This window comes from Mycteria americana, chromosome 3, assembly GCF_035582795.1.
Source record: "Mycteria americana isolate JAX WOST 10 ecotype Jacksonville Zoo and Gardens chromosome 3, USCA_MyAme_1.0, whole genome shotgun sequence".
Classification (NCBI taxonomy): Eukaryota; Metazoa; Chordata; class Aves; order Ciconiiformes; family Ciconiidae; genus Mycteria; species Mycteria americana.
Genome location: NC_134367.1, coordinates 64,812,985 through 64,835,104, shown reverse-complemented (window position 1 = coordinate 64,835,104; position 22,120 = coordinate 64,812,985). Strand labels below are relative to the sequence as shown.

Genomic DNA, 22,120 nt, shown 5'->3' with positions numbered 1-22,120 from the left:
AACTTAAAATCAGTCTGTGAGAAAGCAATATATAGATGTATTTTTATATACAAAGGGTATTTTTATCAAAGAATAGTTACCTGCAGAGGACTAGCTAGTGGCCTGTTCCTAGGTACTGCAAATGTTTTGTGAAAACTACCATCCTCTTCAGACACAGGCATCTTTAAAATGGAGCTGGTAAGAAGGTTCTGAACAGGAAAAGAAAAAAAAAACCCAGTTTTCAGTAACTCAAGAGAACAACCTGAATTCGAACATATTAAAAGCAAATTCAGCCTGACTGCAGAGGGTGCAACACTGGGCACAGTCACAGACAGAGCACTCAGCCTGCAAGCAGACCTCAGCCTGGGGTCCCTGGGACTTGGCTTTGCAAAAGCATTGTCACATGCAAAGGTTTTTCATCCACTGAAACTCCCAAGTGCAAGAATAACAGTAACATTGAATAGTCCTGGCGAAGCAAAGGGAAATGTGCTCATGCAAGGTCTCCTTTGCACAAAACAAAACAGATTCTCTCTTTCTTTTACCAGTTTTAACTCTGTGACCTAGTCATTTCTATACACAGGTGCAGGCGTCCTCCAAGTGCAGGCTCATAACAAAGACTGAGGGCTGCACAACGACTGCAACTTCTGCTACCTTCTATAGGCATTACAGTGATTTAATTAAGAATGTGATTTTGCTTCTTATGCTTAACACAGGAAAATGATCCAGAAATAATGAATAATGCCTATTTGTGAGGAAGGTCAGACAAAATATTTTCTCTCTTGCATTCAAGAACTGAACAGGGATGTAAAACAGAAAAATCATTTGGTGGTGTGAAAACTTTCACTTACTGGCACATCTTCCATAGTAGACGCATGTGTAAAGAGCTGAGTGTTCAGGTTTTCTCCTTCCCAGTGATTCGAGCAAAAAAAATTTCCAGCTTTATCTGTTGGAGACTCCACCTGAAAGCAGGAAAGGCACCATGATAAAAACCAGTACCTAACTGACCAGAAGGAGATTCATCTCTCAGATGCTTAATAAATTGAATAAATATTCTTCACAGCTGTGCATAATGCATGTTTACAGTACTGTCTTTTACAGCACCCTTGCTCTTTGCAGAAGAAAAAAGTTCAAGGATCTTAAAAAAATCCCCACCTAATAAAACTTTGAATACTTGCACTCAGCGCTCTGTCAGTATTCAGGAGTTTAATCCCCTAGAAAGGATTGAGAATATATGTATTTTTAGAACTTTAGTGACAAAGTAATATAATGCAATGTCCTCAATTGTTCAGGTTTCTAAGTCACTCCATGGAGCTTGGTCCCCGTGGGGTTCTTCTATAGTTTTCACCAATATTAGAAAGATTCAATCCAAATTCCTGCCTAATTTTTTTTTTCTTTTTAAGTTTCAAACGAAAACTGCATTAGAACGGCCCAAGCAAACCCCTGCTGAAAACAGCAGAAAGACTTCTATGGAAATCAATGGGAGATGAATTAGGCATGCCTAGTATACTATATAGAACCGACACTAAGATCTTGGGGCTCACATGAAAGAAAAACAGACACAGCTATTTAACAGAAAAGGTATTGGTGTAAGTTTCTCAGCAAAGAGTGCTGAATTAAATTGCCTCAGGTAAGTTTGAGATTTACCTCTTGTTTGATTTTCTTCAGCAAAGGGGGTCCACTTTCATGTAGCCCAGCCACTATTGCAGATTCCTCCGACTCCTGCTTGATAACGTCCTGCAGATCTTCTACAAGATGAGTCGGAGTTTGAGGCTGAAAGGAAGAAACGTTATATCCAAGTCCCAGAACACCCTTCTGCACTAATATCAAAGCAACTTTTATCATTGTTTCCTTCTTACCAGCATCTTCAAAGGACCATATTTGATTTCCTGAGCTGCAAGTGCGTTTTTGAATGGAGTGGGTGTTCTTGGAGAGCTCTCTAATATCGACCTCTTGATTGCTGGAGTTCTGAAACTTTAAAAAGAGGGAGAAAAACTTTAAACGAACATGCTTGGAAATACTACCTCCTTACAGAAGCACGTGCATACAGGCAGTGGCTTCTGCAAGACTTGGACAAATATTTTCCTGCAATCTTATAACCTATTTTGCTTTTCTGGCAGAACATCTGTTTAACTGTGATAAGGTGGAATGGCTTTATGTAAAAAACTGGTGAGTCTATATGTAAGATTGTTCTGTATTAATAACCTACCTCCACAGTTATAAAGTGGAAGTTTTACTCCAAACCAAGAAAAAGCTGAATGTGTTAGCAAACAACTCTGGAGGAAGCATACAGTGACCCAGCACTTTGGTTGCGTGCAAACCTGAAGAAATGAACCCTTGTGAATCTGACAGGACAAGATGATAACAGACTTACACATGATTTTCCTTCTGAGCTTTGAAAGTCTGGTCCCTGTGGAACGGTGTGGTAACAGCCATCTTATGGCCACACACCGGCGTGGAAGTTAGAGCAGGGTTGTCCAGGTTCAGGTTTTCATGATTGGATGAGGTGTTTAAGAACTGCAGGTAGGGAAAGGAAAAATCAACAGGAACATTCAGATTACAACGTTGACTACTTAAGTTGACGTTACTGAACAAAAGAAAAAGAAATTATTTCCTTCTGATTGACATAAGTGGTTCTCCTGACCCTAAGATGCGGGTAGGTGTAATATGGGGTACCTGACTACATGGCAAAACAATACTCAACAGTTTGGATCGAGCACTCAGGAAGCCAAAACGAGCATTTCTAGAGAGGGAAGTTATAAAGAAAATGACACTCCGTTCCAATGAGAAACACTCTCCACCACTTTAAGAGCCACATCTTAAAAGCCTGATTTGGATTTTCTGCAAATAAATTTTAATTAATATTAAGAGCAGCGTGCCCAAGTAAGAACTGGGTGAAAATGAGTAAGGGATGTTTCAGGAATAAACCCACAGGAAATGGGGCTAAATTCCACAAAGATTTATATAGGGAATCTAGGTGCTTTTAAGGCAGTAAATAAAGTGTTTATGACAGGGAAATAAATTTCCTATCATCTCTCTCAAAACAAAGTGCTCTGTTTTCACAGCATAAAATGAAAACTGCCACCTGTGATGGGTGCGTGGAGTGTTTTGGAATGGAAATATCTGACCGAAAAGGAGGCGGCAGTATTAGTTTGGAGAAAATTGCTTTTGCATGAGTTCTACCTAGTAACCTAAAAAATTGTTTCCATTTCTAGTATCTACAAATCTGTGAGCATAGCGGTATCCTTTATTCTGACAACGATTCACCGTATTACCTTCTAGATTCAACTTGCATTAGATTAAAATACACTTTATAAAAATACGGCATGTAAGAAAATACGGATTTCACTGGATAAATGATATATGATTAAAATACCTAATAGGTAATGGGAGATAGAGTGGGAGATCATTACATGCAATCTTTTACTATCCTTCATGAAATAGTGTTTCTCTGACTTCAAGGACTAAAGCCAAACCAAGGCAAAACCAACACAAACAGACAAACAAAAAAACCAAAACACTTTTAAATAGTGCTACAGCTGTGAAACAAAGCAACCATCGACAGGAATTTGGAAGTGCATGCCAGGCCATTTTAACAGACCATTTTCCTCCTCATTCCTATTCCGTTCCACCCCACATGGCCCGGGTTGAGGATGGCGAGCCATGATTTGAATTTTCTGGTTGTTGTCAGTTTGTCTCACAACCTGAATGCTATTTAAATGCAGTTTGGGGTTTTCTAGGTCAATGAATCATACTGTAAGTGGACAGAGATGGAAAGTATTACAAATGATCAGAAATGTTAAACTCTAGTAGCTGAAGGAGTTAACAGCAAGAGCAAAGCAAGCAATCGTATTCCCCTACAAAAATGATCCAAATAAAAAAAAAACCCCAAGCCCCACAGATGAATTTAAAATAAGAGAATCAACAGCTTGCTGATGATCTAAACTCAGCGGTGAAGACTAAGAGCAGTGAGAAGATTCAAACACGGAGTGAAATCAACAAGCGCAACGGTAATTAGTCATTTGTTCCAAAGGATTAGTTTCTAAATTGTTAAGGCTGGGGTGACTTTTTGAGAATTAGTAACATCTGTGCAGAAGTCTTGATCTACCTGCGAGGGAGAGAAGGGCAGGCTTTTGACAGGGGAGCGCTTAGGAGGAGTTGAGCTGCTGACGTCAGCTAGGACCAAGGTGCTACCGTGGCCACTGGCTAAGGGGCTGGAGTGCCCTCTCCTTTTGCGAAGAAGGACCCACGGAGCCGCGCTGCCCTGTGAGGCAGATAAGGACTTGGGTGAGCCAGGAGAGCCCTGACTCGACATGATTTTGCTCAAGTTTGTGATGGGGTGTCCTTGAGGTCTACAAGCACTGGCCCCTCTTTGCTGAAGCTGCGTGACTTTGCCTGAGAGAGCTTTGCTAGCCGAAGTGTCTGTGTCTTCAAAGAATTCAAAACTGCTGAGATCACCCCATGATGAAGGATCCTGAAACAACGTGGGAGGCACAGAGCTATAAGACAGTGTATAGTGCCACCTCATGAAAATACAGCGCTAGGATATGCCCGTAACCAACAACAACAACAAAGTCTTTCCCAGTTCAATTCAGCTTGACCCTGTTTATTTGAGTAGTAACACTGTGAACGCTTATTTGTGTTTTCAATATATACCTTGATCACATCAAACTGTCTAACATCCTAGTAGTGTTGCTGGCAACTGAGTCCCTAAAGAAACAATGAAGTCAAATGATGTCCTTACTATCTACTTGCCCAGGGTTTTCTGCTTGGTATGAAGACAGTGCCTTTCGCTACCAAAAAATGTGTGCCTTGGGCTCTAAATCCAGACTGGTCTCCTCCTAACCTGCACGCCTGCTCTGGACGTGCTGCATGGGACGTGACGCTGCGTGAGGCGGACACCTCTGCTGCTGAAGGAGGGTGCCAACAAACTTATTTCAACGTGCCACTTCTGTTACACGTAGTATCCCAGAGACCACAATGAGAAAAGGCCCATGTCAATGTCAGTCAGCTACCTGGCGTTTAAAATGCATGTTTCCAGTTCTTCACATATGCCAGGGCAAGCTCCTTAAACTTTTGAGAAGCTGCTATTGAAGCTACAACAAAAACTTTTAGAAAATGATGCAGATACATGAACAGCCACACATAAACCTATGGCCTGTGTCACTTCAAATATCAGTAAGTATCATTTCATTGTTTAAAATCTTTCACGGTGTCTCTGATTTTATTTTAAGGAGACTTAATATCGAGAGATAGTTTCAAGTTCCTATTGTGCAGTTTGCTAAAAATCACACTCCCATACCAAGATGTAGCAGGAAAGGGAGACACCCACAAAAAGCATACACGTCCACACTCAAGGGCTTCATTTAAGAGCAGCCGCGTTTTGTTATGTCAGAAGCTAAGCTTCAGATCTTGTAGCAATTGGAAGTTACTTGGAAAAAAAAAAGAAACACATTTAGGACTGTCCCAGTTCCTCTCCCCTTACTCCTTGACCACGCACGAATCCACCTGAGGCGGCAAGTCTACTTACGGAGTCTATTAACTGGAGTGTTTCTGCAAATTCTAAGAGATTCTTAACATTATCCAGGATGTTGCTCTGGTGAACAATCATGCACCGCGCAGGGGATGCACTTTCCTCAGGTAAGCAACCGTGATCCACCGGCGGAGATGGAGTACAGTGGTGATGTTCCCCCAAACAGGAAACAGGTGCATTGTCACCACTGGTCCTGGTACCGTCAGCAATCGTGGTGCTGTGCCAGCCGGGGTAGTTTGATGTGTGGTTCTGTGTCTAAAGGAAGAAGAAAAAAAAAAGAAAAGGGGGGGAAAAAAGGCAGAAGGAACTTAGCAATGAAATTGCACAAGGTGTCAGATGCCACTGGAGGAAAGATAAAAGTAGTTGCATCATCATCTAAAAGCTTATGCCTATGAAACAATTGTCAAGATGTTTCCTTTCATCAGTGCAAGATCTCGTTTTAAGTAATATCGGCATTGTATTTGTTATCCCAAAGTTACCTCATAATTTATTTCCAGGTTTATGAGCATATATAATTACTAACACATAATCAATTCATACTGTGTTACTCCAAAAGCTCAAAAAGTGTCTGCAAGTCATTTTCTGTGAGAAGCAAGAAACGGCAGGATTTCCCTACTGAGCGCTCAGCACTGTAGAAGGCTAAAGGATTTAAGAGTTAGAGTTGCTTTTGTTTGCTTATCTCCTTTTCTTCTTCTATCCCTGTCTAATGCTACAGCTTACACCAATGCAATGAAGAGGCTGTCAAATCAACGTGGTTAGGAAAGCAGAAGAACAAATTAACAGAAGTTTCTTTCCAGTGTGATCATGCAACAGAAGAAATTGCAAAACATTAACTAAAGTTAAAAAGTGGCCAAACTAACGTATCATGCATGCAGTTGTTTTACTATTAATTTAAATATTACCCAAAAAAAGAATCTGCTGGCTATCACCTATCTTCAAAAACGATTTGGGGATTCTTGGCTTTGGTGATGGTGTTAAGTAATTACGTAAGGGTTTTCACACATTAACATCCAATAGCATATACAACGAAGTGTGAGAATTCAGTAATAGCCAGCATTTGCTCCACACATGCAGTTATGAAGAATCTAACATTATTCGGAGAAGTAAAACAAACCATCAAACATGCACCGAGTCTGAAGCTTACAAAGTGTATAAAACACAGCTGAAGGAAAGAAAACAACAGAGAAGAAAAATCTAATGTACAGGCACTACATTTTCATCACATGAACCATTGCACACTTTCAGAAATGCAGATCCCATTGATCTAAGATCTGTGGGATTCTTCATTTTCGTACAATCATCTTGTTTCCAATATTACATCACGTTACAGAGCCCAGCCCTGCTCCCACTTTGCGAAGTAAAATACCTGCAAATTGTTTGCTTTTTTTTCTCAATAGAAGAATTTACAAAGCAAATACAGATTATATATGTGCTATGTTTCATACTTTTAAAACGGAAATATAGAGCCTTGATTAGTATCAAAGGCAGAGGGGGAGTAAAAAGTTAAAAAGACAAGCACTGGGGTAATGCTGCTATCCCTCCATCCAAGCACACAGTGACAATCTTACTGGTAATGCCTGCTGCCCTTTCAGTTCATTCTCAGTCGACATTAGTAGCAACTCTAATTCCTTTATTCGTTTTTCTTTCTCAGGGTCTTCATCATTATAGTGTCTCTGAAATTAAGAGTTAAGGGAAAAGAAAAGATAAAGGTCTGATAGGATGTAGCAACTAAAATGCTTATGGCTTGCCGTCCTGTGGTTATAATAGCCAAATTAGACTCAAAGATGAAACAAATGTCAATTGTGTTTTCCACTACCAAAGTCCCTGCTGAATTTCAGTACAGACATTTGAAATGGAGAAATTGAAAGCTATCACACCAGATGTCAACTACTGTGTTTTAAATCCACTTCAGAAGAAGCAATTATTAGCCATGTTGGAACTCCCCCACCTTCCCCATTTTCTCTCTTTACCACACTTATTACATTAAAATGTTTCCTTAATGTACGATGTCTGCATTTTGACTTATCAAATGTTTAACAAATTGACTCTTGAAATGAGGTTCAAGTTATCTACCTGAATAGCTGCAGCAGCGGGCTGAGGAACATTGACAATATTTACATGCAGCGCTACTGGATATGGGATCTGACCAGGGACCTAGGCCAAAAAGCAAAAGACACTAGAAGTTATTATTTCTATCATATTGTCTGCCTGCATTGTGAATTTGTGTTAAACATACGTTGGTTTTAGGTACTTAATATTTATAATCTATGGAGATGAAATAGCAAAAAACCCAACCATGTTTACAAGAAAAGTAAACAGTTTTTTAGGAATATGACAGTGAGCATTACAGAGGAAGAAAGAAAATTCATATATGAAATATCTACCCTTCCCGAATGAGAAAAGATGAATAATTTATAGAGGCGTTTGTAAGATTTTTCTAAATTGAAGTGAAAATGCAAAAGATGCAATTTATTACCACCTAAAACTCTACAATGTAACTGTCTGAAGCAGCAGCCTGTTTCATTATTAATCATTAATAGAAAAAGAATCAGATTAAAAACAATACTTGTTTACTGGGTTCTGACAGGCAACCCACAAACTGAGTATTACTGAAGGGAACCTGGGAGATTTTGACATAGAACACAGAATTAACCAGATTCAACTGATTTTCAAGAAATGTAATATTCACCACTATAAGAAACAGTACTGGAAACATGTTCACTGCTTACAAGACGTTAAAAATGCTGAACCCGATTCCACCACACGAATGCCAGCAATCAATCTGAAATGTACATATTTTCATCACTGAATGAAGTCGAAGTCAAAGAAGTCTTTGCCTGACATCAAACACAGCCAAGTCCACCAAGACTGGGAGAAAACCCTTCTTGCTTCCTGAAATCAGGTATGGCTAAAGTGCACCCATCTATTCAACAAAGCAAAACAAAAAAAACCCCGCATTTTCAGGCGCTTACGTTTTGTGGCTCAGAGATGTGGTAGTAGGGGTAGTCACTGCTCAGCGGGGGCTGGCCGGCTACCGGCAGCTGTGCAGAAGGTGGGTTGTGAGCAAAGGCCATCAAGTGGTTGCTCTTCTGAAAGCCAGCGGCTGCTGAGGAGTGACAGGCTTTGGAGGACTCCTGCAGGTAGCCCTCCTGCTCAACCTTTCGGCGCATGGTGGAATTCCAGTGGTTCTTGATAGCATTATCAGTTCTGCAATAGAAATACATACGTTTGAGGAGTTTTAAAAACGAGCGTTTCCAGTTCAGACAGATTAATAGGCAGGAAACTGCTGTCAGCATTTCTGTTTAAACCTTGAGCTGTTCTCTGACCTTCCTCCTGCCCCCACCTTTAGAAATGCTACTCTCAAACTTCTCAGCAAAGATGCTCAGTATAAAAGGTAGGGGAAAAGACAAATGGGCTGTGGTTGTTTATGTACTTTTTAAAGCAATCTCTAAGCCTTAGGTCCTCAGACTGTAAGAAATTAATAACTTCAGCTTCACCTCATTCCCATGAGGTGAGGTGACAGCAAAGGCTAACACCCCTTCAAGGCTACCTTAAAGGAGTGCCAACACCATCTTCCTAAGTCTTAATATTACAGTGGAGTTTTATTGTATCTCATTGCTGGAAAGAAAGACTGTGGAGAACAGCTGTGAAAAGACTAACTTCCAAGCAACTTTCCAACTGGACACCTAAACACTGACAACATCATCCTATACACACAAATTCAGTAAACAAAGCTGTTGGGATTTTTCTTAGCTGCAGAAAAACTGAGATTCAAATTCTCACGTACATGAGTCAGAAAAAGCAAACTTATCAAGTCTGTGAGATTTTAAGACTACGCTTAGAAACAGCTCCTCTATTTGAAAAACATCACCACCACAGAGTGTTGTTGAAAGCTGTATCTGTGATGTGTGGAAGCTACAAAAAAAAACTTTCCAAGTGGCAATTCCTTTCTTGTTTTCTTCTAGAAGGTGAAAGCAGCCTACAGAATGCCCGCTTAAAAGGCTGTCATGATCTTAGCATTGTATTTAGATCTTGAAGATGTTTCACCAAACAGCAGGAATAAAAATGGGAAGGGAAACCTCTCCCTTGCTTACATTATTTGCTTGAATACACTTTATGTTGAGTCACTTTTACTACAGAGCGAGTAAGACACTGTTTCTCTGAAATTATATGCAAGCTGTGCATAAGCTTTCAATGAGACAAGTATTTCCAGGACCAGAGTCTGAGGAAGTCAGTTTCTCCTATGTTATACATGGATTTTTAACAGGTCAGAATAATCTGGATGATTCAGGAGCAATTACAAATGTTGAAGCAGCCTTCTCTTAAATCATTTTGAATAAACAGACTGGATTTCATGTTGAAGGTATACCCTTAGCTGAATGTAAATTATGTTCCACTTAAGGATCAGAACCTGATCCTTCCCTGTTAAACCAATTTAAATTTTGACAGTTATTGCAAGCACAAATAAGATTGCACAGACGTTTAGGAAACTGTTACGGTCTTGCTCTAGTTACTGGGGTTTTTTACCTATGGCAAACATTAAAAGCATGTAAAAATAGCATACTGTTCCATGTACTGACCAAACAGCACAGTTCCCCACTGAGAAAAACGCACATCGATGTCACTGGCTTTCCAGGTTTTGATTCCAAAAGTTTTTGATTTATAAAGTGCAGCCTGAGGCAACTGGAACAGACTGCTCAGACCTGCAGCTTTTTCCTTTTTTCCTATTTAAGAGCTAAAGGTGTATGTCATTACCGTCCAGGCAGCAACTTTGCAATTTCTGCCCATCTGTTTCCCAGTCTCTTGTGTGCCTGGTAAATAATTCTATCTTCCTCTTCTGTCCAGGAGGTTTTCTTCACTTCTGGATTCAAATGGTTGTGCCACCTCTCCCTGCACTGCTTTCCAATCCTTCCCTTCAAATGCTTAGCAATGACAGACCAGCGCTTTGGACCGTATTTCTGCACGAGTTCTATTACCTTCAAAGAAGGACATAAAAACTGCCTGTATTTAACGATGCATGATGAATCAATGAAATTTTTCTGTGGTGGAGCAATATTTTCAACAACATTTCTCAAAACTGCCACGGTAAAGCTAACACACAATTAAGGTTCCCCACGTCCCATTTATACTTTTACCCAAAAGGAAAAACCTGGCATTTCTAGACTGCAATTCTACATTACAGTGCTGTAATGCAACATTAATTAACTTGCGTAGAAAACTTAGAAAGCAGTACACAAATACTAAGCATTGATACTGACAGGATCACTCTGCTTCTGGCCATATTAGTGTTGAGACCACCAAAGACTCTAGGATTTTTGCCCCAACACATGAAATCTGCTAGTAAGTCATTAATCAGACAGAAAGGAAAACTGATTACCCTTTGATCCTCCTCTTTAGTCCACGGACCTTTAATAAGTTCTGGGTTTAGTACCTTCTGCCATCGGTGCTGGCACTGAACATCTGTCCGATTCTAGTGAAATGTAAAATATGCAAAGTAGATCATTCTTTAGACAAGGTGAATGTAGAGTGATAACGCTCTTATCTAGGTACACTTGTTCCCGATGTATTTCAGCTACGACTACTAAACAATATGGAGTGATATAGTAGGTCTGAAAAGAAGATGCTTAACTATCACTTTGCTCACTGAACTAGACAATATTTCCATCGTTCCTGCAGTGATGACTGTATCACCAAAACTACACAAATTGAATCTTCACCACCTGGCACAATAGTTGTCATGCTTTCACATTCAGTATTTCTACAACAGCCAAAGTGTTCGCAAAACAATTATCTTCTAAACCACACTTACAATTCATCAAAGCTATTTTTTCTCTCTGCTGAGACATTTCATTTCAGTGTCATGTTGACCATCTACTGTGCAACACTCCTCCAACCCCCATTTTTGCTGGTTTGATTTTTTCCAGCCCTTTCTGAGAAATGAAAGGAAAATTAAGGTTAAGGGTTTTGATAAGATCCTAACTAAATTTCTGAGGCCTCCATCTGTGGAGGTTTTATATCTCCCGCAAAAATGTAACTATAAAGCAACCACTCCCCTTTCCCTTACTTGGAAACCTCTGATAAAGAGTTGTCACTAGAACTGGAAACAGAAACCAATATCCACCTACAGGAAGGAAATTGGCAATGACTTTCCAGTCTTCTGTGCCATTCTGCTCCACAAGCTTCTTCAGTTTCTCATCCTGAATCATTAAAAACACCAGACATAATTAATATTGCAATCTCTTATCATGCAAATGAAATACATTTTTAAAAAAAGTCCTCCTTCTAGCTTTTTATGCATCTATTTCTGCATCCTGAGTGTAAGGGGAGGTGGCCTGTAGTCTTCTCATATTTTTAATTGCCTAAATCAGGAGATTTTTTCTACTCCTGTGGATTTTGGTAGGTTCTTTACCATGCTACAGGAGAAAGACTGACTTTTTCTGTGCTGTTCTTTAACTCGCATTTTACATTGCCATTTTACTGCTCAAAGCAATGTAACTGTTATTCTTGTACTGGATTTACAGGAGGGCATGGATGTTTAGATGCCAGGCATCAGAATAACAATGAAATTCAGTAACACTCAGGCACCCAGCTGTCTGGGGACCTCTGAAAATCACAGCCTTAAGCTTTATATGTCTTGCAAGTAATGGGAGTTCCAGTAATTTGCTCACTGCCTATCCGTGTACAATGAATGCACAATAAAACTAATGGCTCCTTTTTGCTCCTGATCACTGTGAGGGAGTTTTGCATACTCGCAGTAGCAAGAAATTTGGCCCAGTATTTTTAATGATAAGGCCAGAAATATAGACCCTAAAGACAAAAGAAACCAATCATCTCATGTACTGGGAAAGATCAAGATAGTGCAAGACAAGCGAGAACTGTCCCAGGAGATAAGAGGAGGGGAGCAACCCTCCCCTTCCCTGATTAGCGCCTCCCAGTATGCTCCCAGTTCATGTGACAGGAAAGTGGCCATTGGGCTCCACGGCCATCCCTTCCTCCCAGGCCACATCAGAAACACATCTACCTCTGTAAGAGCAGACTATGATTAATAAAAAAAAAAAAAAATGCTTGCAAGAGGTGACCTGCCACTGTTTATATATCAATATACATTGTTAGAGAGGAGAAAGTCAAAACATAGCTTAAGAACTGTATTAATGTATTTCACAATAAACTCAAACCAGTTAAATGGCCACAGGATATCCACCTGGCAAAGGGGTTTGATACCACAATTTACCCGGAAAGTCAGCGCAAGGGTACCGTGACTAAAACACATTCTGACCTTCAAAAACAAAATACATCTTGAATGCTCAATTTTGGGACTCCTGGATTTCTTTCTTCCAGCTCTTAATTTATTTCCACTTAGAATCACAATGCTGCAATTAAAGTGCAAATTGCAAATGGCACAAAAGGACTGCAGCAGTTTCTGCCACAGTTGTTTGCTGCTGTGGGACACTGAACACACGTCAGTTCTCGCATAGCAACCGTTTTCAAACAAAAAGAGGCAGCAGTAACAATCAAGCATTGCTGCAGGTGACTTTTAATCTGTTTCTCCAACAGGGATTACAGGGAAACTCACATACCTGTAACGTAGACCTTGGTGGACATAAAAAAATGGTGTTTATACATTTTATTTAAAATACAAGAACGATCCTCAAAGTTAAATAAAACACTGAATGTAGCTAAAGGGTCGAAAGCTTTGTCCTCATTCATATACGTGGGACTGTCACTCACGTTAGGTTGCAGATAAGCAACTCGCAGAAGAATGTGATCCATGCCCTCTCCCATCTTTTTACATGCAGGAGATGAATGAACTTGATTTACCTCTTCCCGGGTCCACCTGGTTTTTCCTAAGTGACGTTTTCCAGTCTTAGGAAGCAGACCATCATAATCGTGATCATACATCTCAACATCTTCTTCGTCATCATCACTACTATATATACTGCAGAAGGAAACATAGCGAGACACAGAGTGGAACATGAGGACTTGAGCTACTTAATTACAAAGCACAAAAACCCCACTACAATCCTTACAAAGGTTACACAGATAAAAGTTTTAAAACTTGCACAACAAGATTTTGTTCTGCATTCTGTTGTTCTAGTATTCTGAACTGGTTCTGCTGTTTTGGTATCCACAGATACAAGCCAAGGGCTGGCAACCTTCGTATTACTGTGCATGTTTAGACCTGCTCTTACTGTTAGATCAGTGGTGAATTACACATTTGGCAAACTTTCAACCAATGAAGGTTTCAAATTAAAATACAATGTTTGGGACAATAAAGAGAACTAGAGGCTGTGTCCATTACACAAGTGCATGTTCAAAATCTTTAACTCGTGCTGTACATTCTGAAAAATATTAGCGTTTTTGTATGTTTAATAGAGCAGATATATCATTCCCAAATAAAACAGACTGTGTATAAATACAAAAAGTTAACCAGTAATAACCTTGTTTGAGAATATGGTCATGGACCCTATCTGTGAAGGCAAAAGTTCCTATAATTAAGTAAAGCCAGTAAGTGATAGCATTAACATGCAATAAGCTCTAATATAAAATGTGCCTGCCATTTATGGGTCTGGACAGACAAGAGCTGAGGACAAGTATATTTAATATCCTGCAACCAACAAATGAATGACTGAACCCTTTCATACTCTCCATTTCTCTAACTTAAGACCTTATTACCTCTACTCCATTTCTAATACCTCATACTGTTTTTGAAATACTCTGCTACGCACCTAATTCATGACTAAGGGATTTCCCCAGAGGCTATCTATGGGTAAAAAAGACTCTAGTACTCTTTTTTCACAAACAGCACTTGCTCTACCCAGTTAACTAAAACTAAAAGAGAGTGTTTTGCAACAAGAGCTGTCTTTCTGGTGGGCAGTATTTTATTTTCAACTTTTAAGATACGGGCAGCAGTTGTGACACTTCAGCTAAGAGATGATACAAGTGCTAGAAAGGAGACAATGTCATGCTATGAAACTAAAAACTGTGATGTATCTGATGGTATGGTATGCTGTGGTATGTTAAGGTATGACTAAGACATTAAAATAAAGTTATTTTGTAATAAAATTATCAGGCATTGTTTATCCCGTTAACCTGTTTTCAGGAGATCACTTTTTAAATTAAGCTGCAGTGAAGCACAGAGACTGTTAGTCAAGATGCAAACACCTCCAAAATGCAAGCTGCTAAACATATCTTCTTTTAAAGTACACTGGGCTAATCACACCGTACATCTTCAACCCTGTTTTCTGGCCTGTGGCATGTGCCATGAAAACCGTGCTACACGTGGGAAGTTTTCCACAGCCTGCCGTGATGTGTGCGGCCTTCCCCGAGCCTCTGCCAGGTGGCCCCTGAGTCACCCACCCAGCCCATCACTGCCACCCTCCACTGGCCCCCACGGTGCCATAGTCCTCCAGCCTGCCCGGCCCCACGGTCCACTCCCTGTTCCCTGGCCCATGTAACCATTTGGGGGAAGCACCCCCTGAAGCTCCCACTCTGCACCCCAAGGCGAGCGTGCACCCCTCGTTCGCAGCTGGAGCCTCCCGGCCTTCGGCGGGGCAGCACACTTGAGCAAATCTCACACGCTCCAGCTGCTACGAATGCGGCTCCTTCCCCTGCCGCCGCTCAAAGTGGATTCACTTTTCTAAGTTGACACAGAGAGACAGCTGTGCGACTGCCCCATATGCCAAAGGAAGTTTTGTGGCTCGATTTCCAAGTATCATTCTGAAAATGAGTTTCACAGATAGTAAAAGCACCAGGCACGCACGCATCCATCGGACGCTTCCTGTGCGGCGAGGTGTTTCAGGCACAGCAGAGGAACGCCGCCCCGCAACGGCAGCAGAACATCAGCGGCGAACAGGTTAAAATTATTTAAGTGCGGTGCCAGTAATGTAACCGGTTTATTTAAATAACCGGGGCCTTGCTGGCACCGCAGAACTGAGCAAACCCCGTTGTACTACCTGTGCTCTCCGGCAGGAGCAAAGGGCCCTGGGATTTCGGGACGCTCGGTAACCCCTTTAGCCAGACGGGCCCCAGCGCTGCTCTGAAACTTTTTATTATTTTGCACCTCCGGCCGCAGCCCCGAAGCCTCCCCCCGAGCGGCGCGGCGCGGCGCGGCACGGCACGGCAGGGCCGGGACGGAGGGTTGGAGCTCCGCGCCCGCCCCCGCTCCGGCGCTCCCCCGGCAGCCGCGCTGCGCTTCTCGTCCGGGCAACCGACCCGTGCGACGAAACGCGGGGAAAGAAAAAAGGGGGAGAGAGAGAGAGGAAAAAAAAGGAGGGGGTGGAGAGGAAATGACTCGCTGCTGCTACCGTGATTGAAGGAATTCGGGCACCGGCCCCGCGGCGCAGCGCCCGCTGCCGCGGCAGAGCCCGCGCCCGCTGCCCCCGGGGCGGCCCCGCTCCGCGGCCCGCGGGCAGGCGGACACCGCGCCGCCGTGGCGGGGCCGCCGGCCGAGCCCGGGGCGCCGGAGCGCCGCGTCCCTGCGGGAGGCGCCCGCGAGGCAGGCGGCGGCCGTCCCTCTCTTCGGGAGAGACGGGCGGGGTGATTCATCGCCAGCCCCAGCGACACCCCCGCTCTGACACCGAAAGCACAGCCCGGCGCTCGCCCGGCGGCCCGCTGCCTCCTCCCGCACCGCAAGCCCCTCTTCCTTAAACAGAGCCCCCGGGTCCCCAGTGCCGCCGGACGGGGCCGGCAGCCGGGCAGGGAAAGGCAGGGCTGCGACTTTCTCCTCTGTCACAGCCCAGCCAAAGGGGAGGGGAAGAGGGGAGGATGCCGGGCTGCAAAGAGAAAGAGAAAAAAGCCTCCACGTGTCCGACCCGCCGTCCCCGGCTAATTAGACAACAACCCCGCTCCATGCGCCCGCCCGGCAGCGGCGGCACGGACGCGGCCACGCGGCGCTGCCGCCCCGTCCCGTCCCGTCCCGTCCGCCCCGCCGCCCCCGGGGCGCCGCCGCCCCCGGCCCCTGGCGCGGCACGGCGAGGCGGGATCGCCCTCGCCCGGGAGCGCGGCGGGCGGGCGGGCGCGGGTGACAGCTCCGGCCGAGCGCCCCGTCGGAGCCGCAGCCCCCGCAGCTGCCCGCCCGCGCTGCCGCGCTCCGGCATGTGCCGAGCGGCGTGTGCGGGAAAGAGCCGAGCCCCGCCGGGCGCAACTACTCCGGCGGGGGAGAGCCGCGCTCCCGAGGGGAAAGGGGCCGCCACTGCAAGAATCAATAAAAAAAAAGGCGAGGGAGGGAGCCCAGCCCCCGCGCCCGCCGCCCACCTGCCGTCCCACCCCGCCGGGAATGAATGAATGAGACGGGACGCGCTACCTGCAGCCGCCGAGCCGGCCCGACATTGTCCTGCCGTGCAGCTGCGGGGCGCGCAGCCCCGCCGGGCTCCGCGCCGGCCCCTGCGGGCAGCGAGCCCCGGCACCCCGCGGCCCCGCCGCGGCGTCCGGCAGGCGTGCGGCGCGGGGCCCGGGCGCCCCGTCAGCGGCGGCTCTGCGGCGCGTCCCGCGGGGCTGCCGCTCCCCCGGCGCCCCCGGAGGAGCGGGGCGCTTGGCGCTGCGCTTGGGAGCCGGGGGCGGAGTAGCCCAGGTGCGCGGAGGACGGGGGGTGCCCGCCCGCCCGCCGCCCCGTCCACCGGGCAAGCCCCTCTCCCGCCGCTGCCTTCCCTCTCCCCCGCCCGCGCCCCGTCTGACAGGCGCGGAGCGCAGCGCAGCGCAGCGGAGCGGAGCGGAGCGGGGCCGGCCGCCCCCCGCCCGCAGACAGCGGGTTACCTGTGCCGGGGTCTCCGGGCCATCCTCGCACCGGCCGCTGGGGGAGGAGGACGGGGGAGCCCGCGCCCGCCGCCGCGCCCTGCTGCCGGGCTGCGCCCAGGCGCTCCGCCGCCGCGCACGGGAGTGCCGAGGAGCCGCGGGAGGAGGAGGAGGAAACAGGTTGAGATTAAAGAGTAAACTCTGTAAACAGAGATGCCATCAAACAAAGGGCCTTGGACACTCCCCCTCCCGCCAAATCTGGCGCCCCTGCACTGCGCAGGCGCCTGGCGCCGCGCGGCGGGCCCGTGCCGCGGCGGCGGGGCGCGGGGCGGGCGGACCGGGGCCGCGCGCCCGACGGGGCCCTCCCGCCCCGCGCCGCCCCGCCCCGCCCCGGCGGGACCCCCCCTCCCCCCCTGCGCCAGCGCCGCAGCCCCTCGACGGCGCGGCCGCAGCCCCCATCCCCGCGGCGTGAGGCTTTCCCTGAGGAAGCCGTCGGGGTCCGGGGTCAGCCCTCCCCCCCGTACGCGGCGGGTGGGGAAGGGGAGTCCCGCCGTGGGGCGGCGTGCGGCCCCCCCCCCCCCCCCCGGGGGTCTCGGCGACCACCACCAGGCCGCGTAGGTGCCTGCCGCCGGCGGGGGCTGGCCCTCCGCGGGTGCACCTGCTCCGCTCCCTGCGCGGCGTGCGGGCTGCAGCGGCCGCGGCCCTCGGGGGGGCGAGCAACCCCCCTCTGGAAATATTATAAAATAAAAGGGGCGGCGGGGGAACGGGGGAGCCGGGGGGACTCCGGGGCGGCCGGGGAGGGACGGGAGCTGCCCGGTGCCTGGCTGCGGCTGCCGCGCCGCGGGGGATTTTTGCTATAGTTCCCCTTGCTGCTGCCAGGCGGTGGATGGTGCCTGCCGCCGCCGCCACCGCCGCCGCGGCGGGAGAGGCGGTGGGTGTCCGATGAGCTCCAGAGAACACGTTTTTTGATACAGAAATGAGTCAGGATGTGAAAAATGGCGAAACATGCAAAGTTCCCAGGCTGCGCTGCTGCTTGAAAAATCGGGGCTTTGCAGCGGTTTCGGCGCACTCGCCCTTTCCTCAAAGGGCCGCGCTCATCAATGAGCCGCCGACGGGGCGGGCCGGGCCGGGGCGGGGCCGCGGGGCCGCTCCCGAGCCCGCGGCGCCGCTCCCGGAGGGCCGGGGCGGGCTCGGGGCCCGCCGCCCCCCGAGGCGGAGCGTCCCGCGGGGCCGGGGGCCGCGCGCGGGGCACAGCGCAGGCGGCGGGCAGCCCCCGCCACCGTCCCGTCGGGTCTCGTGTGCCGCGTAGACTCCGTATGTCCTGTAACGGGATTCACCGGCGCTGGCAGCGCGGGGATGGACAGGCAGCCGGGGCTGTCTCCCCGAGCCCTGCGGATGCGTCGCTTCTGGGGATCACACCTTGTGCCAAATTAGCTGGAGGGTGCACGTCATTCCTGCTTTGCCCTACCCACGCCTCCGACAGGAGCGGCCCTCCCTCCCGGTCTCCATTTGCCTACCTGTAAAATGGGTCTGCTTGCAGCAGGGGGCCAGCATTCGTGCAGGGTGGAGGTGATATCTTCGCATTTTTGCAAAGCGTTTCCCTGCTAGGAAGGGTGGGCTTTGATGCTAATGGCAGTGGGAGAACTGGAAAAACAAAGACTAATTCAGCTCTCTTCTACACCTGGTCAACTTTATAAAGCGCCTACTGGCATCGGCAGAGACCAAGGCTACTCAGGTCCCTCAGATTTTTGAGGGTGTTTTTCTTCTGGTAAAGATATATTTGGGGAATGAAGGAAATGAGAAGGCCAGAGAAAATATGGGAAGACACCTTGGTGTCCACACTGTAGCTAGCCACTGTTGCCGGGTGTTGGGGACGTTACATTTCATTCCCTCAGAAAGGAAAGTAACTGATGCAGAAGCAAAGCTGATAATAATCCACAAGAGTATATTTTTCTGTGTGTGTGTGTGTGTAAAATGTTGCTTTCATTACTGATAATGGGAATGATACTTCTACAGCTCTGTTACGATCTAATCCTGAATCCTTTACAGAAAGTTATTTAAAAATAAGAGAGACTGCTGAGTGCTGCTCTGCCGGTGAGTATTGCTTATGTACATAGGAGGCCTGAAGCTGGGCCTGTAGTCAATGCAGCTGTAAGGCTATCACGGGATTCACTGGATCTGCTGTTAAGGGTAGGTACTACTTTGTGACTGAAAATGTACATTTCACTGAAACAGTGTGGTCATGTTGCCTGTAGTTTCCCACAGAGGTACAAACAAAACTGCTCAAGGTTATCTCTTCCTGCTTCTGCGGGAAACATTTTCCCGTGTTGATTTTTGCAAATATTTCAGCGTTAACTGAGACAAATCCAACATCTTCCCGATTTGGATGTAAATTTGCTGAATAAATGCAAAGAATGTCTATTATTGCTCTCAAGAGAACTGTTAATATGCACAATTTTCTTCTGAAGGTTTTGTGTGAGACTACATTTCTTCTCCAGTGACTCTGAATAAATACTTTTTTTCTTCCCAGATTGAAAAAACCCCCCACATTTGGTTTATAAGAATACTTAAAATTGCAAATAAAATATATTTTTACTGGGTTCACAATAAAGAGGGGAATGACACCTTCGCTCCAGGTTTAAAGATCAGTCTTCCCCAAGTCTGCACATATAAACCCCACTAAAATCAGCAAGGTGTGTGCATACACTCCGCTGGTGTTGCTTCATTCCTAATGTTTAAAATTTAGCTAAAAATAAGCCACGACTCTACTATTTGATTTTCTTTCCTGAGCATCTGTAGCCTGAGGCAATTTGGGGTGTGAGGGTTCTTTATAATATATCCTTGCCAAAGCCCTAAAGAAAAAGAAATCGCCCTTCTGCATCTGAACTTAGAGATCACATGCCCTAGATGTGCAGTAGCAGACTTCTTCTTATATTACCCTTCCAACTTCATTAATTAGTGATGTCTCTGAGCCTATTTATAGTAATTGCATCAACTGACAGAGTAATTGTAAACAGAGTAACTGCATGTTCTGGTGATCTTTTACTTACACAAATTATTTAAGTAAGTTAATAAAAGTAATTATATGAATGGTAAATACACATTGAATTACTTGATTTCCTGCACCTCCACTACAAACACAAACCTCAAAATGGAGTTAAAAACATGTGAAGAAAGTTTCAAGAATCCTAGTTAAACATCAAACCCAAGACGTGTTGTCTTCATCCTTAATGTTTTCTTGCTGCGATCTGCTGTTTAGCTGGCATGACTTGGGCTGAGTGTTGCCAACATTAGCTAACATAGGCATAACCAAATAGAAAAGGAATGGTAAAGGAAATTTAGCTGGGAGAAGAAGAGTAGTAAGCCCGAACACCGGGATTTTCCAAATGGATAGGAGGTACTTGCATAAATTGTTTTTTGACTTCGGAAAATCCCAGCAGCAATCTCTACCTGTGTGTTGTTCCTCCTTTTGCTGAGTTTGTCACAGAATCTGCAAGGAATACTGTGAAATCAGTGTCTAACTACTTATGTGATCACACACACACACATGGTTTTTTCTATCACAAGTGTTACAAATAGCCTCCTTTATTTCCCTCCAGTCCTAAGGCATCTTAGAATGCCAGAAGCATTTTTATAAATGCATGTTAATATGTGCTTTTTTGTTTACTTTCTGCATTTCTCTCAGCTTGTGCAGCGAAAAACAACAACCAACTTTCACTTTTTTAGTTTCACTTTTAGACTGTAGTTACTGTAAAGTTTCAAATGCAGTTGTGGTATTTTTATCATTGAAAATCAGATGGTTTTTGATATTTTGTCCAGAAATATTTTCAATAAATATTGTTAACACACTTGAAGCAAAATAAAAATGTATGTTTTCCTTTAATGTAGACTTCAGAACAGAAGTTCCTCATAAAAGAAGATAAGAAGGTTGATTAAAAAGTCTGGGGAGCCAGGCAGGAGACTGGGGTTTAATGCCAGTTGTATCACATACCAAGTCACTCAGAGGCAGGTTCCCTACCCGTGGAAAGAAATTACGCCCAACAAGGTGCATCAACATTTTTGTTCCAGTAAAAGGTGTCGTGCGTGAGGGCCAGCCTGGTGGCTGCACTGCTGCCTTCCAGAGGGGTACCTGCCTCAGAGGTAGCTGGATGTGTCGCCACCCAGATTTGCATGTGCACCAGGACTCCGAGAACAGCAAACACGTAGGTGTGAGCAGCAACCACCTGTCCTACTGAAAATGGACATTGTGTGGACCTGGTTAGGGCCAAAACAGATAGCAAAGTGTGGGCCAGCAGGAGATGTGGTTACCTCCACACCATCATACCCGCGTTTTCTTGCAGCCAGGCTGAAAAGCCAGAGAAAGGGTAGGGAGCTGAGCAGAAACCGTTCCAGCAGCTGGAAACAAGATGCCCCCTAGGCTATGCATCCGTGTGCTTAGAGAAGGAAGGAAGTGCTCTGCTGGCTCCTACTCCAGCTGTGTAGATGGCATAGCCTACATCTTCAGGTTTGCACATCTGTTTTTAGCACGTGCAGTTCCAGGGCCCGCTACACCACTGTTACCCTGCGATTCTACCAGAGCCCCTACACTGAAAATCTGCAGCGTGTTCTGGCACAGAACTAGAATAAGACAGCAATGGTTCAGACTTACCAGTTGACTGCTTTATTTCTTTTTGTTTATTTATTTTTAAAGTATAGTTGGCCTTAGCCCAGGTCTGGTAGCAATAAGAATCCAGTGATAAGGTTAGACTGAATCAATTGGAATTTTATATGAAAGGGATTACCAACAGAATAAGACATCTATTTCCTTTCTGGTGTAACATCTGGATTTTCCTGATGGCCAAGTCTGGGATGATCCTGTCCGTTTAAAAGGTAAGCGAAAAT

The 22,120-nt window shown here is 45.9% G+C and overlaps 1 protein-coding gene across 5 annotated transcripts in view; it reads right to left on the bottom strand.

The window, feature by feature from the left end:
* The window catches only part of MYB (MYB proto-oncogene, transcription factor), a 28,722-nt gene extending 11,228 nt beyond the window's left edge, over positions 1-17,494 (bottom strand). The window contains exons 1-15 of one of the 5 annotated variants that reach the window (XM_075498789.1): positions 17,261-17,494; positions 13,328-13,445; positions 11,635-11,706; positions 10,887-10,979; positions 10,265-10,485; positions 8,482-8,716; positions 7,583-7,663; positions 7,078-7,182; positions 5,507-5,764; positions 4,085-4,450; positions 2,351-2,493; positions 1,836-1,950; positions 1,624-1,749; positions 828-938; positions 81-188 (exon numbers count right to left, since the gene is read on the bottom strand). In XM_075498789.1, the coding sequence (XP_075354904.1) occupies positions 81-188; positions 828-938; positions 1,624-1,749; positions 1,836-1,950; positions 2,351-2,493; positions 4,085-4,450; positions 5,507-5,764; positions 7,078-7,182; positions 7,583-7,663; positions 8,482-8,716; positions 10,265-10,485; positions 10,887-10,979; positions 11,635-11,706; positions 13,328-13,445; positions 17,261-17,283 (2,175 nt within the window). In that variant the 5' untranslated portion in view covers positions 17,284-17,494. Of the gene's footprint in view, positions 1-80; positions 189-827; positions 939-1,623; positions 1,750-1,835; positions 1,951-2,350; positions 2,494-4,084; positions 4,451-5,506; positions 5,765-7,077; positions 7,183-7,582; positions 7,664-8,481; positions 8,717-10,264; positions 10,486-10,886; positions 10,980-11,634; positions 11,707-13,327; positions 13,446-13,947; positions 14,072-17,260 lie in introns of those variants that run through there. The other 4 variants (XM_075498786.1, XM_075498788.1, XM_075498787.1 and 1 more) reach the window with 4 other exon arrangements.
* Between the last annotated feature and the right edge of the window lie 4,626 nt (positions 17,495-22,120).